Source organism: Rhagoletis zephyria, unplaced genomic scaffold (genome assembly GCF_001687245.7).
Source record: "Rhagoletis zephyria isolate East Lansing unplaced genomic scaffold, Rhagoletis_zephyria_1.1 Rzeph_scaffold_00003, whole genome shotgun sequence".
Taxonomy (NCBI): domain Eukaryota; kingdom Metazoa; phylum Arthropoda; class Insecta; order Diptera; family Tephritidae; genus Rhagoletis; species Rhagoletis zephyria.
In genome coordinates, this window is record NW_016157087.1 from 1,078,892 (window position 1) to 1,098,158 (window position 19,267).

The window sequence follows — 19,267 nt, forward strand, 5'->3', positions numbered from 1 at the left end:
AAAATTTTCAAATATTGGAAAAAGTTGGAAGAGATTTCGATTGTTTCTGTTAGTAGAAGGTCCAAACTACCATAACCAAAAAAAAAATTTCACGAACTTTCAAGATGTTTTTTTGTTTTTGTCTCCAAAGTTTACCAATTTTCGGATTTTGGTATGTTTAATCATATATTTATTTATTAATAAAAAAAAAATATTTGTATAAATTTTTTTTCCATGAACCATACATTTTTTGGTTTGTCGCATATATCTTTATCAAAGTGCAAAAGTTGATCTTGCTAGGAATAAAAATGTATTTTTAACAAATTTTTAACTGCGACCACTTTTATGTGCGAATCGCCGAAATGAAATGGTATGTAGAAAATAGGTGTACTTTGAGGGGGTGTGTGAGGCTGAAAGTTGTTTTTATCACAAAATAACTTATGAACTTCTCTTAGTTGGAGATTTACCTGTAACTTGACATCAAAACATCTAAGTTTCAAGACAGTCGATTTTTGTATTTTTGTCCACCTTCGCGGCACTGTGCGAGGGTGGTTTCGCAACCAAAGACACGTTTATATAGCGAGCCGCTTGCTCCTGGCAGACACCCGCTTGCAGCCGCACCTACTGGTGAACAGACGCTGCAGACTTCAGTGAGCCCTTAAACCGAATAAGTCGGAGTGGCCCCACCGAAGCTCCCTCTCTTTCTGCCGTGGCCCAAGGCTCCACTCGGATTGGTTACCGCATCTCGCACATGGGTTGCTCACGTTGCCCAGAGTGCGCGAACGAGAACGCAAGAGTCGGGATTGAGTATAGCCATGCAACTGTAACTTCATACCCAGCGCAACGACTATACCCCATTGCACTCCGACGGGCGACCGTTGTTAAGAAAAAACCTTTCTATATTTTTTTTTGCGATGCTGCTTTGACCAGGGCTTGACCAGGCCCTGCGGAGTTGTACCGCGCACCACTGCACCACAGCGGTGGTTGACATATAGGGCCTGTTCGAGGCACGTAATAAAAGCGGCATTACTGCCGCACTGATGAAAAATGGCAACATTATTGCAACTGCCCAACTTATAATACATTGCTAGAAATTCACACAGAACGTGATACTTTAATAATTCGCGCAACACTGCGGTTGTGATTGCAACTCGAACAAGCCCATACTATACATGCTGTAATTTTGCGCAGACTTAAAAATACCAACCGCGCAAAAGAGCATTAAAAATTAATAGGAACCAAAAATAATTTCAGTACAAATTTTCAATGAATAAGTACAGTTTCCACCATTTCTTTGGTTATAGTTTTGACAAATATGACTCGATTCTTTTTGAATGCATGTCAGATAAATGAGGAATTTCAGGGCTAATGTTATGCCATATGTGGTGAAAATTCAAAACATATTGTGTTTGCGATGAATAGAATTTAAAGAAATTAGATTTTTTTCAGAAAATCACCCGTTTTGTGGCAGGATTTTTAATTTGCTATAGTACGCGTTCTAGACCAATTTGTTTTCTGAAGTATTTGCCCACTTAAAGCAGTGATTCCCAAAGTGGTCCACGTGGACCCCCAGGGGTCCACGGAAGACTCGACGGGGGTCCACGGTGACGTGAACAAAATATGTGGGTCCATGAGTTGTAAATGGGGGTCGACGAAAATTTATCTGGTTTCGATGTAACGAACCAAAATGATTGCTTGATTGCCTTTTTATTTAACTTAAATTTTTTTGAGTGGTGTATAGTGCTCTTGACGCACTGCTGCACTTACCGGTACTTTGTGTTTTCATATGTGGGGAAGCCTTAGAGGCCTCCTGTAGACTAAAAAGAACCGGACGCTGGTATGACAATGAGTGGAGCGCCGCGAAAATTGCTGGCGGCAGATATTTAAGCACTTGTGTCTTTTTAATGCTACAGGATAGTACCATTACCTTTGTTGAAGAAATTCTATAATGTTGAGTTCCCTGAGACTGAATGTTGGTTTGATTCCAAAACTGACTCTGGGTCATGATCTGGGGTCTTTTTCGAGGTTAATGGAGATAAGATCCACTTTTCTGTAGGGGAATATGCTTCGGTCTTCCAGGCTGAGGTAGTTGCAATACTCAAAGCCATGGACTACGTGGTGGAACATGAGTGGAGGGGAAGGAGTTTACGTGACCGCAGTGACAACCAAGCTGCACTTAAGGCATTGACCAGCCCCTTATTTAACTACTTCCAAACTAGTTCGGCAATGCAAGTCTTAATTAATGATGAAGAACATAACGAGGTTGTTTTACTCTGGGTGCCAGGTCACTCTGGAGTACCTGGTTATGAGACATCCGATCAATTGGCCAGGTTGGTTCAGACCAGGCATTCCTCGGTCCGCAACCGGTTTTAGCACTCCCACCTTCGGCAATCGAAGCCACCATCAGAAACTGAGTGAGTACTTCGCTCAGAAATGGCTGAGAGGCATCGAGGGGATGCAGGTGGACAAAACTCATGTTGTCTTCAATCTCACAAGGTCTATCTAATTGTTTGCTCTCACTGAGCAGACGACGCTGCAGACAACTTGCTGGCCTGCTGACTGGTCACTTTACGTGGCAAAAACACTTGATTGTGATAGGCGTAAATGACAAGTCCATTTGCCCATCTTGCCTTGAAGAAGATGAGACGGTGGAACACTTTATGTGCTTCTTGCTTGCTTGGTTATTTGTCATCGATTTTTTTTTTAACTCTATTGTCAGTTTCTGAAAAGTTTGGTGTAAAAGCTTAGCCGTTTTGATGGTTTAAGTTTTGTGTTTTAAAAACGTGAAAAATATTTTTCGCCTCATTTTAAAACTCGGAGCGATAATAATAAAAATGATGCCATTAACACAAATAAACTATTTTACATATACTCCACGTGCAAAGTCATGAGTGAGCCGAACATTTGATGAGTTTATGGTGAAGATAATGTAAATACAGCTAGCGCTCGCAGTGCTCTTAAAAAATATAACTCTTCTGAGCGAGAGTATTTTGATGTATTTGCGTGCTCTATTTTTTAAAACCTACAAGTGTGTAATCATATTATTTTTATAAATAGAACACAAGAAAATATTTTACTTTTATTTTGGCCACTCTGAGTTTAGTTTTTGAATTCACCTGCGATGCAAATTTACATTGTCTGATCTAATTTTCACATTTAATTTTTTTACGAGTTTTGGGAATATTTAGAGATGTATCAGCAGGGGGTCCACCGAAACCAGTAAATTTATGAAAGGGGTCTACGAGAAAAAAGTTTTGGAACCTCTGACTTAAAGCATCCACCGCCATTTTTATAATCTTTGGTAAATAGGGAAATCCAAAATTTGTATGGTAAAAATTATTGAAATTTCTCAAAACTACGGGTGTATTCGAGCAACAATTAGTGCGCCGATTCTGTCTACAGCACGCGCCTTTTTTATGAAAACACACATTTTGATAAAGGAAGCAAGAAAATAAACAAAAAACATAGTTTCCAAAAGGACTGATTTAATTATTTTATTTTTGCTCGTTTCTATGCTGTGAAATGAAAATTTGCGAAGTCCAAAGAAAGACTAAAAAATCCTATAAATTCAAAATAATACCAAACAGAAAATCAGTCTTGGAAGTTTTTCTCCTCCTGTAAAATATGAAAAACATATTTTCACTCTAAGTTAGCGATATGTACATTAGGCTGGGTCGATTTTGTATGGGGGAAAATAAAAGTCATTTGACGGAATTGTAATAGTAATATTATGTTGTCTTATCTCTAAGCCAATTCTTATTGGTCGCGAAAGGTTAATTAAAAACTTATCTTTAGCCCGCGAAATTGATTCAAAGTGTAATATCTATGGAATGCGTTAATTGTTATAACAAGACGATATATCAAATTAAAGGTTATTAATTCAATTGTGTGTTACCAGGCTGGTCTGATCTAAGTGTTTTGTGCAAATAAAACTACATTATTTCACTTTCTGGCCCAACGTCTCGCTAAAACATTTTTAGCTTCTTCAGGGGCAATTCCGTTTAATTAAATCTGTCACGAACCATAAAATACAAAAACACATTATAACCAAAAATAATGAATGGAGACATAAAAACATATACATATATGGAATTACAAATGACAAGAAAAACTACAGATTGATAGACAAACAATTTGACTCACACTATTTATTATTGAACACTACTTGTAACCGAACATTTTGTAACAAGCTAATTTTGTTACCAACAATTGTCACCACTTCTTGTAACCGCAATTCTATTTACCTTGGTAATGTTTTAATTTATTCAGCAATTCAGCTATGGAGTTTTGTGGAAATTCTGGTGTTGCATATTTCACGGGGCAATATTTTGTTACCTGCTCATGAGATGGTAACAAAATTTACCGGTTACAAGAGTGTGGAGAATACGAAAAGAGTTTAAAAATTGACAGTAACTTTAGTAATGTTGCCTGTATCTTCCTTTCTGTTCATGGTATTTTCTCTTCTTTGCATTATTCTGAGGCTCTCCAATGTACATCGGGTTACATCGGGTAAGGTTATTAAATTTAGTATCTCACGTTCATATATCATTGTTCAATAAGACTACAAGTTTTTAATATATATTTAGATAAAACTTACAAAAGCGATATTTTTCCCTTATGAATTTTCAATTCTTCACTACTTCAGCAACCAAGTTAAAAATATAAAAAAGTGAGACGAGATTTATTTCAAACGTTTTTATGTTTTTGGATGTTAAGGTAATATTAAAAGGACCATGGACGTGATGAATGAAGTCAAACATGTATTGTCCAAGATTAGGATTCGTTTGGTAAGTTAATAGTAGTTTCAAGCATATTAGTTTTTACATAAATTAACAAAATACAATTAGAGTGAGAAACGCCCATTTTAAGTCCATTTATGAAGTCTTGAAAATTTTCGCGGTTTCTAAATTTGCCGTTATATGAAGGTAGGAGGCGTGCAATAAGTGTTTAGATAAAAATATTTTAGTTAATTCAATTATGTGAAAAAGTGACTGTAATGCAAAAGTCTTTAACATATCCTGGGAAATCCTCTCCAATTGGACGATATTGCATTCAGCTTGAACGAAAAAAGTCACTTCCTGGCTCACTTTTCTGTAATCCGGTTCTTTTATTTAAAAGTTATTTATACAACTGAAGATAAATTCTTGTAGAAAAAAGCTGGGGATCCACCTAAGTTTTTCGATATAACTATGGTTAATATTAATAATAATAATAACTAAATTGAAGGCCGAGGCTTAATATTACTGATACATGATAATATGATGAAAATCATTTAGATTATAAAATAATTATTAAAAAAAAAATTTTTGATCAAATATTCCTATATTTGCAATTTTGGTTTTGTATGCATAAACATAAGTAAACTAATTAGTGTTTCTAGAAATTGTGCCTGTTCAGTGTTTCCTTACTCATATGCATAAAACAAATTTTTCCACTGTGATGGAAAATAATGGCTTTTCTATTAGAGCTCCCGAAATTGTTCCTAAATTTGCAAAAATTGGCAACTAGCTAGTATTAAAAAAATATTAGAATATTTGGAACCCGTGACCTAAATGCTCGCCAGCAATATTAATGCTGTTCTTTACATCTTTTGACTATAGGCCAGTGCAATTATCAAGAGAACAATTAAAGTTTTATTGAAAAAGGATAAGTTTGAGATAAACTAAAAGGCTGCGAGAAATGCTATTTGACTTTATCTTTTGCGTTAAAGGATTCATTCAGCCCTATTCTGCATTTCGATTACGTTCCCACATTCCGCTCCGCAAGAACCGGACTTAGGTATTCTGAGTTACGATCGAATCGGAAGAAGAAGAGGAAGAGAGAAAACATCTTTCGAAATCAGCTGTTTGCCTAGAAATGTGTGAAATCGAAACAAAACAAAGAAATATTTGCTACCAAACTATAGCAGCTTATGAAGTTAAAGTTTGTAAATATTTAAAAATAACTACATATATCTAGCATCACTGTAATTTAAAAATAAAATTTCGATTGCTCTTAATTTAAGTGGAAACATAATTATAAGAATGAAATCCATAGTCGCGGCGTTATTGCTTGAAGAGGGAGAACGAGTCCCAGATTGCAGATGCGGAAGTTGAAAGGCGGATATTTAGGGACATGTTTGATCTTTTTCAGATGAGTGAAGAGTCATAAGAAATTCATCTTGAACTGTATTACTCATCGCTCAAAGCCAGTGAAAGTATAAACGTTGTTTGAGCACTCCACACCATTTGCATTTACTACAGAGTGAAAGATTTGAACGCAAATGAATTCCATTTTGAAAGCTGTCAGGAGGAGGGGAAGAACAAAGCTTATCCTTCCATTGCAAATCGAATTCGAGACAACATGCGCACCTCTTTTTAAAAAGTAAGTAAAAACGAATGCAATAATTGAAGCATCTTTTTTTATGTAACTTCACATTTTATGTATATATGTATGTATGTACATATTATCTATTAATTTTATATAAAAAGAATAAATTGTATTCAGTGCATTTCACAGTCTTATTTATAGATAATGAGAACAAAAACGCCTGGACCTCCTCTTTGAAAACCTCGCGCAATATCCCTTTTGGTTGCCATTATTAGAGCATTTTTTTCGTATTGCCCGTATAACCGCTCGCGAAAACACAGAAATCGAGAAAATTCATTTATGATGACTTTTATAATCATGCACAGTATATTTTACTTAATTTTTTTTTTAATAAAATTTTAGCACTTAAACCCACGAAAATAACAATCGAAACGTGCTCCGTCGAAGATTGATCGAAAGGATACGGAACGCAGAATACCAAAGTAGCCAAACAGAGAACATTTCGATTCCAGCCGAAATGCAGAATAGGGCTGTTTATCTAATAATACGCACCAAACCTTTTTGCTAAACCTAGAATTTTAAACAAGAATTGGTCTTATTCGACTAGAGTGCTGTGTGTCACTTGACGGTCGATGCGCGGGCTCTTACAAATAAAATAAATGACTAATATTTTGCAGGCTTGTTGTTGACTTCATGATACAATATATTTTCACTATTACCAAGGGATTTTAGAAAAAATTGATTTTCGACCTGCCCTAATGTAAATATGTATATCTCTTATATTAGCAGTTGTTTTATAGCCAGAGTTTCTTGGAATCCCAATAACGATAATGATAAAAAAAGCAAACATTGCTTGGATCCTATTTATGCGAACTGCGTGAGGACCGGGCTTTGAGGGTAGTCAGTGTCGCGTTCATACCGACAGGCCAGAGAGACTGATAGACCTGTACATAAGAAACGCGATTCCTCGTGACTGTCTTTCAAGAGCTCAATATGCTTATTGCAAGAAAAGGGTCGTTTACATAAGACTTTCCTCGCTTTGCTTGAACTTTGACAAGAAAGCGTGAAGCGTAGAAGGTATGCTACAATAAACGCTTTGACAGCTCCTGCGTTCTCCTTTTCCTCCATATTTTATGTCTATAAAATAGATAACAGTATGATAATATACATTTATAATAGCAATAATAATTCATATTTACCTAATTAAATGCAAATGCAAGCGCACGAGAAAAGATACATGTAGACAGCTGATTGGCAAAGCGCGAAAAAGTTGAGAGTTGTCCATGATTTTGCTTTGCTTTGCTTTCCTCGCATTTATTTAGCAAGACCCATATAAAATCATGTATTGAACTTATCTGTCAAAGCGGAATTATGAAGCAAAGCGAAGCAAAAGTGCTATGTAAACGCATAAAGATTATGTAGTTGGGGCGTTCTTCGATGTCGAGGGGGCCTTCAACAATGTCACTTCAGAGGCAATAGTCAAGTATATTCATAATCAGGGGGTTGAAACCAACGTAATGAGACTTATCTACAGCTTACTTCGTGACAGAACTGTCGCGGCGGAGTGGGGGAGCGCCTGTACTGAGTGCAGAGTCATTAGGAGCACTGGAAGCCTAACATTGAGGAAAGGGAAAAAAGGTGTCGGTTGCCTTGTACTGCTGTAGGGGAGCTATAGTTAAAGGGTGAGGTCTCTCGCCTGAATTAATTCATTAGCTCTAGGAAACCAGATTTAAGCCTATATTGTTTCAAGGAGCCCTTGTCTGGTGGAACTCACTAGAGAAAGCTACACTTGTAAAATAGGAATTAGAGGAGCATTAGGAACCACACCTACACTGGCGCTTAACATACATATATATGTTGAACACGGCGCCTGCGGATATTGCAGATAGAATTGTCGCAGCACGAACTGATAATGGGCTAAGGCAAACCGGGTCCTTTTGTGACATAAAAAAGGAAAAGAAGACGTTTCTCTGCTGCAGAAAATGCTTTTATAGGGTGCTTTAAAACACGTTACCTCTCAAGGGCTAGTGATGGGAGTTCTGACAGGCCATTGTGCGATTGGTATTCATGCGGAGAGACAAGGAATTTCAACTGAAATTTTTTTTACCCGCTGTCAAGAGAAAGACGAAGGGGAATCATCTCCACACTTTCTTTCTACACTACACACACACTTCCTATCTACACACTTTCGCGAGGCTAAGATGGAAGCATTTTGGCTCGCACTCTGAACAAACACTGAGCTTTCAGGGATCGAAATCAGACGCATTCGAAATTTCGTAATCGGCTCGCAGCGTTAACTTAACCCAACCTAGCCTGTACTTCTTTGAGCTATGAAATAGTTGGTCACATTAGTTATAAGAGTTTTTGCATTAATTGCGTTCAATCTGTACGATCCCCGGGTAGTTTTATTTCCCTCTCTGAATTTTGAGTTAACTCACTTTAGATCTATGTGTGCGTTATGCAGGGAACGGATTTTATGGAAATTTCCTTTTTTCCTGCTAAAGAGATATATTCGATTAAGAATGTCAACAGTTTAGCTTTCCCTGATTCCATATATACACATTTGATGTTGCATTTTTTATGATATTTGCCTCTTTTTGCCTTTTGTACTTTTAAAAAAGTGATTATAGCGAGGAAAAAGCCCTGATAATATACAAGTTTCAAACGTTTCAATTGGGCGCCACTTGCATCAACTCATGTCGGCCGCACGTTTAGTGCATTTAAGGCTGTTTTAATGCCTGTTCTGTTCCAAAAAAGTTAGTTGATAATGAAGAAAATCGATGGATAAATAAAGAAGTAAAAAGTGGTCGTATGAAAACGCGCAAGGATTTTTTGTATAAAAAATGAGCAGGAAAGAATCGTTACTCATACGCCATGTACACCTGAATACATATCGAAAACTTATCCATAAAATAAAAAATTAACTCGATTTTCGGAATGAGCGAGTAATAGGAATTGGATATGTAGTGGCGTCCGTTGAACATATTTCCTGAAAACCAGTGTTATTTTTCAGTCAGTGTCTTCTTTTGCTTTTTCTATTCTATTTCTAGTGCCTTATTTTATTTTGCCTTTTCCAGCCTATTTCGTTATTTTATTTAGTCTTTTTTATAGGTTTTTAGGTCCTAAAAATCCGTTCCCTGGCGATATGTATGCATGAAAAATTAGAAATAACATGTATATGTAATGATTGATTGCAATCATTAAGGCCCATTTTCCCAGTCGTTAGTTAACTACTAGCTGTTTTAACTATTCGTTAACTAATGGACGTACATTAGTTAACTGCAGTCAACCATAAGTCAAACTGATACTGTGAAATGAGAAATGGTGGTTTAACCTTAGCATAGTAGTTATCTAATGACTGTGAAAATGGCCCTAATAGCGTCTAGGAATGTTGTTAGACTGTACTCCGTAGGTACATTGACAAAAATTCCTATAAAGAAACGTAATAAGTACACTTCGGATGTTTATGCAGAAAACGAAGCCTAAAAATGTGTACCCCATAACTATAAAATATATACAAATTTTTTTTTTTTGCTTATAGTTAAATGGTACAATTTTTAGGTTTCGTTTTCTGCATAAAAATTCGCAGTCTAGTAACATCAAACCTTATAAATGCATTATATGTAAACCGTATTAAATTATAATTGTGTAAACTTTTTAAATCAATTGCCAAAATTTGTAGGGAAACTCGTTTACACATTTGTGATAAATTTCTCCAACGATTTCAGTGAATAATCTTGATAAACTGAAGCCAATGCAACTCTGTCGCAAGTATAAAGGGAAAGAGAGTATGGGACGGCCATTTAACAGAGCTCTTAAATTTATCAGCAGGGAATGGATTTTTAGGACATAAAAAATTATAAAAAAAAAAACAAAATAAAATAGCGAAATAGGATGGAAAAGGCAAAATAAGATAATGAAATAGGCAGGAAAAGGCATTGCATCTTTTTCAAGAAAAAAATGAACTGACTATTCTGAAGTACATTTTACGCTTTCTGAAGTACATTTGATGCTTTCTGAAGAACATTTTACAGTTTCTGAAGTACTCTTGGAAATGGTGTAGAAATAGCAAAAAACGCAAGAAGGCACTAAAAAATACAAAAACTGAAAAATACCACTGGTTTACAGGAAAAATGTTCAACAGACGCCACTACATATCCAATTCCCATATATAATTGCTCGCTGATTCCGAAAATCGAGTTAATTTTTTATTCTATGGATAAGTTTTCGAGATATTTTCATGTGTACATGGCGTATGAGTAACATTCTTTCCTGCTCATTTTTTATAAAAAGATCATTGCGCATTTTCACCGTTTATTACTTCTTTATTTATCCATCGATTTTATTCAGTCAGCCCTATTCTGCATTTCGATTACGTTCCCGCATTCCGCTCCGCTAGAATCGTGATTTGGTATTCTGAGTTACGCTCGAATCGAAAGAATAGGAGGAAGAGCGAAAACATCTTCGAAATCAGCTGGTTGCCTAGGAATGTGTAAAATCGAAACAAAAAAAAAGAAATAATTGCACCAAACTATAGCAGCTTATGAAGTTAAACTTTGTAAATATTTAAAATAACTAAATATACCTGACTCATTTTAATTTCAAAATAAAATTTCGTTTGTCCTTAATTAAAGTGGAAACATAATTCTATTGCTTGAAGAGGAGAACGAGTCCCAGATTGCTGATGCGAAAGTTCAAAGGCGGAGATTTAGAGACATGTTTGACTCCTTTCAGATGAGTGAAGAATTATAAGGAATTCATCTTGTACTGTATTCTCACCGCTTAAAGCCAGTGAAATTATAAACGTTGTTTGAGCACTCCACAACAATTGCATTTAGAACAGAGTGGAAAACTCGAACGCAAATGAATTCGATTTTGAAAGCCGTCAAGAAGAGGGGAAGAACAAAGCTTATCCTTCCATAGCAAATCGTATTCGAGACAACATACACACCTCTCTTTAAAAAGTTAGTAAAAACGAGTACAATAATAAAAACATCTTTTTTTGTAACTCCACACTTATGGACGTATGTAATATAAAAAGATTAAATTGTATTCAGTGCATTTCACAGTCTTATTTATAGATAATGAAAACAAAAACGCCTGGACTTCCTCTTTGACAACCCTGCGCTACGATCGAAATGTAGAATAGGTACAATCGTAAATTTCGAAGATTGAACGAAACGAAACGGAACGCAGAATACCAAAGCTGCCAAACGGAGAAAATTTCGATTCGAGTCGAAATGCAGAATATGGCTGATTATCAACTTGATTTTTTTGTAACAGAACGACGTGAGTTGATACAAGTGGCGCCCAATTTAAATATGAAACGTTTAAACTTTTATATTACCAGGAATAAGGGCTTTTTCCTCGCTATAATCATTTTTTTTTAAGGTATAATAGGCAGAAAAAGGCAAATATCTTAAGAAAGGCAACATAAAATGTGTATATATGGAATCAGGGAAAGCTAGATCATAGACATTCTTAATCGAATCTACTCAATCTCTTTAGCAGAAAAAAAGGCAATTTCCTTAAATTCCGTTCCCCGTTTATAAGAATTTATGCTTGATAAAGTTATCAGTTTAGATGAATATCACTAATATTAATTTAAAAATCACTAATATTAATTAAAAAATATCATGTAAATTTAAAATGTGGCAGTAAAGGTAATTCCTTTGACACATTTTAACACATGACAACTGAAATTTCAAATAAGGTTTGGTCGAAAGCGGGAATTTAAAAGTAGCATTCGGTGCCCACGGATTTTCAATTCTCGTTTAGTTTACGGCGAGAAAAATTTGACACACCATTAAGCGAAGCGCACTTTAGCGCGATTCTGACTTTGCGAATCCGCAGAGCCAAAAATTACAACAATACTACCTACCCATATATTTTAATTCAGTCGTTACGAATTTTTCTCTTTTGTCGCGTTCGAACGTGGCTTGCAGGCGTTTTGCAGGCGCCAAAGAAGAGGAAGACAAGTGTCATAGCAATTAATGCAAAGAAAAAATGTGTGATGAACAAAAACTAATACAAAACGTTCCTAAGAATCCTATTTTATACGATGTGGACACGCCGAGTACAAAAATATACGAAAAATGGGGAAAATTAAGTGAATTGTACATCGAGATTCGACGCGAAAAAATCGCACAAGTGTGCGCACGTTTGCAGATTTGAAGTTAACAGCCGAATTGAACGTGAATATGTAATTCGGTTGCAAGGAATGTAAAACTTGATTTTCGGACGCAGAGGATTGTGATATTACTGGAATCTTGAAAACAATGGTTGTCAAAATTTTTTAAAACTTAGAGAAGCGACCATTTTTGGCTCTTAATTAAACTACTCCCATCCTCCCCCCCACAAACCACAATTACGTACTCGTATATTGTTATTATTTTTTGAATACATATTTATAGCATATGCATATTTATATGCATATTTTTGGGCATATTACATACATATTGCTGCTTGCTTTCCAATTAACTATTACATACAGGCATAACTTCAGAATTCACTTAAACACCAATATAATAAAACTTAAGGATATAATAAAAATCAATTACATTCATTTAATTGATTGAACATGTATGAAATATTAACTTAGTAAGTAGGTTTTCTATGATTAATACTAAAATTTTTTTTAAATTCATAGATTCGATTTATTAACTATGTAAATAAATACTTAAATAGTAATTATAATCTAAATGCCACATTCATAAATAATTTCAAAGATTTAAAATTCTTTATAAATGTTATACTTCTATGGGCAAGCAAACACTTGTGGTTTTTTGAGGCGAAGAAAAATGTCACGATTTTGTAACACATGTATTGAAAGAAAATGCGCGCTCCAATGATTTTATCCCCGCGCAGCAAAAAAATCCGCGACATGCTACAGATCTTTCTCTGCAATGCGCAGTTTGGCATTTGAGTTTACATTTTTCATCAAACAAATTAAATTTAATATGCATACATACATACATATGAGGCCATGAGGGCCAGAGGAGCCTATCTACAAAAAACTTTTTTTTAGTAATATATAAAAAATAAATGCGGTCTTTTACTAAAAAGTTCATTGCACCTACGTGATGCTACATATTTTACTAAAATAATACTAAAAGGCGTGCCTTGGGCTATTACCGTTTTGATTCTAGTAATGTATTTTTAGGTGCACCTAAAATTTTTTTGAAATGTCAGTTTGGCTACTCTGGCGCTCATGGCCTCATATGTATGCAAGTTTCAGAAATATCGCATTTAAAGTGGAAAATAATAATGTTTCTCGAGCTCACGTCTTCTATTCTGTAGTGAAGAACTGGCTCGCGTTTTTTCCTTTGCCACGTGACAAAACGTAACCAGTGCTTTTTAAATGACATTTTTAAAGGCATTTCAAATCTATTTTATTATTTATGAAAGCGGCCATAAATCTATGTATGTATATTAGACTGCCTCACCAAAAAGTTGCGGTTTTTCCGCCGGGATTACAAAATTTATTATATTTTAAGACGTCCACCAAAATATTTCGGAAAAATATTAAGATTTAAGCGAGCTGGACCGATTTGAAAATACCTCAAAAAAATAGAGTTTCTTTTTATTAATAAAAATAGTTTCTTAAAGAACTTTTTGAAAAAAGTCCCCTCAGATGACAAAACAGATTAGGCCTAAAAAATCTGCATAAAAATATTCAAAAATCTTTTCAACGGAATCGTAATAATGAGATTTTTAATGCTGATTTTTACTTTTTTCAAAGATTGATTTACGAAAAACTTAAATAACTGGGCCAAAACTACTCTGATTTAGACTAATGGGATTTATGCGCCAAAAAAGTCATTTGTGTCTCTTTTTTTTTAATACCAACATTTCTTAATGCAACTTTGAATGATGTTCGTTCATCCTACCTTTCTCTTTCATGCTTTGAATGAGCTTATTGGCAAATAAATAAAAAGGGTGAGAAAATGCCTTTCCAATGATACCTCACTAGTCTGAATCGGAAGAGTTAAGGTTCAGTTATTAAAGTTTTTCTTATACCAATCTTTGAAAAAAGTTAAAAAACAGCATCAAAAATCTCACTATTACGATTCCATATTTTTTTTTTTTCAATATTTTTTTGTTAATTTTTTAAGCTTAATCCGTTTTGTCATTTGAGGGCATTTTTTCAAAAAACATCTTTAAGAAACTATTTTTATTCATAAAAAACTCCATTTTTGGAGGTATTTTCAAATCGGTCCAGGTCGCTTAAATCTTAATATTTTTCCGAAATATTTTGGTGGACGTCTTGCTCATATATTATGTAATAGATTTTACAAGTCCATCGGAAAAACAGTACCCTTTTTTTTTGTATGGGGAGTGATGCAGTCTAATGTATATGTAAATGTACATACGTTATTTTCATTAATGTTGCACATTTTTTATTTTGTTTATTTCGCACGTTTCGGTTCACTCGAACCGTTATCTTTGGATAAATTATCTGAATTTTTCCTCTTTCCTTGCGTTTGCACTCTCGTCACAGTCGTTCCTCCACCACTGAAATATACATAAAAACATTTAAATAGGTTATATTAGTTGAGAGTTTGTTTGAGTTGTGTTTGAAAATTCCAAAAAAAAATTAATCCTAATCCTTCCAAACAGGGCTTCGGAGCGGAGTGGAGCAAAGCAGCAAGGAGCAAAAAAATTTTAGCTGGAGCGGAGCTGGAGCAAAGAGTTAAAAAATTCATTTGCTCCTTAGCTCCCTAATATAGAATTTTCAATTAATAAATTTACTTATTTTTTTTTGCCACCGAAAGCAACGATGTTAAATAAACTTCCATTCTATTTATTCTACCTGGCAATACAGTTCATTGCACAATAGGGTGGTCCAAAAAGACATGCGGGAAAAAAATTTAATATGTTAAGCTCTCACCCCCTAGAATTTTTTTCTGAATGGAAAAAAATAATACCCCTATTTTTTTGTAAAAAAACGATATGTAGAACTGCCTCAAAGCCCAGGAAGTTGTCCATGTGTTTTATATGAGGAAAAACACTTTTTCATAGGAATGGTATAGAATTTTGCAAAATCAACCCCCAAAAACTCCAAAAAATGTAAGGGGGGCCCATAAAAAATATATATGTATAAAGTATAAAAAGTATATGTCGCACAATGGGCTATATGACGACATTAGACGGAAAAAATCGAAGTGGAATTTTGATGCTTTGATGATTCCACCTTGTTAAGAAATTTCCAATTACACAGAAAAAATTTTCCTTTGGTGTTTTAAAGCTCTTTTTATCAGTTTTTTTGTATGTCGAATTTGATGTTTTCAAACTTTGTTTTCTAATAATTACACAAATCAAATGGACATTTTTGAAAAGTGGTGTGTTGTTTATCACACTGGAATACCAGTGATACTATCACTCTTTTCAAGTGGCTGCTATTTGACTATTGTAGAACGCAGCCTACAAGATAGTGATGTATCAACAATAGCGTGGATTGGAAACTAGGCCTTTCCAACCGTAACGAAAGCGCGACTGGGTGGATCGGAAACTCGGCCTTTTCGCCCACCCAGGAGATATCAATAAATGGAGTAACCCAAAAAGAATAGCGCGGATTGGAAACTCGGCCTTTCCAACCGTCTACATAACTTCCCGGAAATTGCATGCGTTTATATTGACATAAAATAATTGCAGTGATAAAGAAATAATGTTATTTAAAAATTTCCGTAGAGCATTTTGTATTTTTTATTTAATATTTAATATTTACATTTTAAATCTAAATCTAATTATAAGAATGTTATATCTTTGTTGCAATATAACTCTAACAGACTGTAAAAAATAAATAAATAAAAATAAAATAAAACGCCGAAAAGAATGTATTGGACATAGAAAACGATGTTTTTTTTATGAAATAAAAACAACTAGTATGTGATGATGAGCTACAGTAATGTGTCAAAATTAGGCGTTTTTCGTCAGAAAATATGAACAAAGTCGAACCTTTTTGGACAATCTAAACAATGTACTGTCATGTACTTTTCTTAAATTTTTTTGTGAGACTTAATGATTCCTACTTTTAGATGTTGCTTAAGCTAGACTTTGCACGACCCTGCGACGATGTCAAATTCCATATTATATGAAGCATAGTCTGTACGAAAAAATGATCATAGTTACCTAAGAGTTGCGACTGATGAAGCAGATGAAAGTTCGCAGATATAACTCAAAAAATATATATATAAACCAAATATGTAGTTATAAGTTATATATTCATAAAACAGTAATTGAATATATTAAACAATTTTACATTCAAACTTGAAATAGTGTTTTCTTTGCAGTGTAAAGCTTTAAAATTTATTTAAACTATATTCAACAATTTTTATTGAGCTCGAGGCCTTGAAAACTTATTGAGGAAAAGCAACAATAATTTGAAAAATGGTAGAAGTGATAGCTATTTCGGAAATCACCACATTTCCTCATCAGACTTCTTTCAGTAGGATTCGAACCGACGATCCCACTGACTCAGCCAGTTGCCTATGCACCGTGCTAAGTACGCCTTGTAAATTATCGTTTGCTTATTTCCACTATTTTCATTTTTGTTATGCCAACACAATCAAGCGCAGCTATTCCGCTGCAATTCACTTGATCATGTGGTTGTTGGTTTTGTTGGTTTGTGCTAATAATTCTATTTTTAGAATGCTTAACTTTTAGGTGTGCTCGTCCTTAAGTTATTTGTTTTTTGTTATTTTTTGGCCTTTTAACAATTATATTCAACAATTTTATAATGAGCTCGAGGCCATTTTTTAAATGAAAATTTATTGTGGAAAAGCAACAATAATTTGAAAAAATGGTAGAAGTGATAGCTATTTCGGAAATCACCACATTTCCTCATCAGACTTCTTTCAGTAGGATTCGAACCGACGATCCCACTGACTCAGCCAGTTGCCTACGCACTGTGCTAAGTTCGCCTTGTTAATTCTTGTTGCTTATTTCCCACTATTTCACTTGCTAAGCCAACTACAATCAAGAGCAGCTATTCCGCTGCAATTCACTTGATAGTGTGGTTGTTGGTTTTTGTTAATATTTTCTATTATTAGAATGTTTAACTTTTAGATGTGCTCATCCTTAAGTTATTTGTTTTTGTTATTTTATGGCCTTATAACAATTATATTCAACAATTTTTATTGAGCTCGATTTAAACTGTAAATACGTTTTTCGATTATATTGGTCTCAGAGCTTTTGGGAAGGTTAAAACTATATTTCCAACATCTACATAAACTCCTCTTTCTCTTCATCAGAATCGGTAGAAGTTAAGAAAGTACCTCGAAGGTGTTCACACGGAGTTTGTCAGGACTGGGCCAAAAATCAATATTTTTGCATCACACGTTTGGGTACCAAGTATTCAAAAGATGAAGCAAATGGGACCACAAATAGGATTCTTTAGGATAGCTCTCAATCCCTGAGCCCCCTATCGGAAGAAAAGTTCTTCTAAAAACCTTTTCACAAAATACATAACAACCATTCCATGTGATTTTGAAATCTGGGAAAATATTCTTCCCAATTGAATGATTCTTGCCATTTTCAATGTTTGTAGATGTAGGTGTATCCATAACCTTATCACAAGTAGTTCCAGAGATAATAAGTGATATGGAAATTGCATTTTGTATGGGAGGTGCCACATCCCCCTTTCCAATACAAACCACTTTTCGCCATAAGTACGTTAGCAAAAGCGGTTCCAGAGATAAGCGATATTTGGAATTCGGTTTGTATGGGAGATTCCACGCCCCCCTTCCACCTACCACTTATCGCCGTAAGTACGGTATTGTTAACATATGTAGCTGTTTAAATTTTCAGGATGTTAGCAAAAGCGGTTCCAGAGATAAGCGCTTGACAATTTCAGTTTGAATGGGAGGTGCCACGCCCCCTGTTCCATTATCCACCACCTCTCGCAATAAGTACGGAATTGATAACATATGTAGCTGTGTCAAATTGCAGAACGTTAGCATAAGCGGTTCCAGAGATAAGCGATTGAGAATTTCAGTTTGTATTGGAAGTGCCACGCCCCCTTTTCCAATACCTATCATTTTTCGCCGTAAGTAGGGTATTTACAATTTATGCATCCGTGCCAAGTTTCAGTTCCCTAGCGTAATTGGTTTTAGAGATACATCAGTTTTCACATTTAGTCTTTATGTCAGACGCCACGGCCCCTGTTCACATTTCTGGATTAGAGGAAGTTATAAAATTAAGGATAGTTTATGCGAGTTGAGTTGAGCTGAAATAACATTAGTTGGAATGGGTTAAGTGGAGGGGAGTTTAGCTTAGTACTTAGCATAACATAACATACCATAACATAAGATTAAATAACATAACATGTAGCATAGCACACCACAATATAACATCGCACATTCTTCAGTTGTATTTCCTTTTTATCCCTATCACTTTCTTCCTCTCTATCCTTGTCTCCATCGCTTCATGTGGTGAAATTGGGTGTGGTGAGTTGCGGTGTGGTGGAATTGGGTGTGGGAGTTACGGTGTAGTGAATTCAGGTGTGGTGGGCTTAAAAGGTGTGAATTTAGGTGTGGTGAATTTAGTTGTGGTGAGTTGAGGTGTGGTGAATTTTGAGGTGTGGTGAATTAAGGGGCCGTGAATTAAGGTGTGGTGGTTAAGGTGTGGTGAGTTGGGATTAAGGTGTTTGGGGTTAAGGTGTGGTGAGTTGAGGTGTGGTGAATTAAAGTGTAATTTAGGTGTGGGGAGGTAAGGTGTGGTGAGAAAATTGAGGTGTGGTGAATTAAGGTGTGGTGGATTTAGGTGTGGTGGTAAGTTTTTAAGTGGACGTGAGATGAGTTGAGGTGAGTTAAGTTAAGTTAAGGGGTTATCTTCATCTTCATCTTCTTCGTCTTGGTCTTCATCTTCATCTTCATCTTATCCTCATCTTCATCTTCATCTTCATCTTCATCTTCATCTTCATCTTCATCTTCATCTTCATCTTCATCTTCATCTTCATCTTCATCTTCATCTTCATCTT

General features: G+C 35.1%; 1 protein-coding gene across 2 annotated transcripts in view; it reads right to left on the reverse strand.

The window, feature by feature from the left end:
• Positions 1-14,482: 14,482 nt before the first annotated feature.
• The window catches only part of LOC108370294 (transcriptional regulator ATRX-like), a 91,834-nt gene continuing 87,049 nt past the window's right edge, over positions 14,483-19,267 (reverse strand). The window contains exon 20 of one of the 2 annotated variants that reach the window (XM_017625641.1): positions 14,483-14,802. In XM_017625641.1, coding sequence (XP_017481130.1) covers positions 14,697-14,802 — 106 coding nt within the window. In that variant the 3' untranslated portion in view covers positions 14,483-14,696. The remainder of the gene's footprint in view (positions 14,803-19,267) is intronic. The other variant, XM_017625713.1, reaches the window with a different exon arrangement.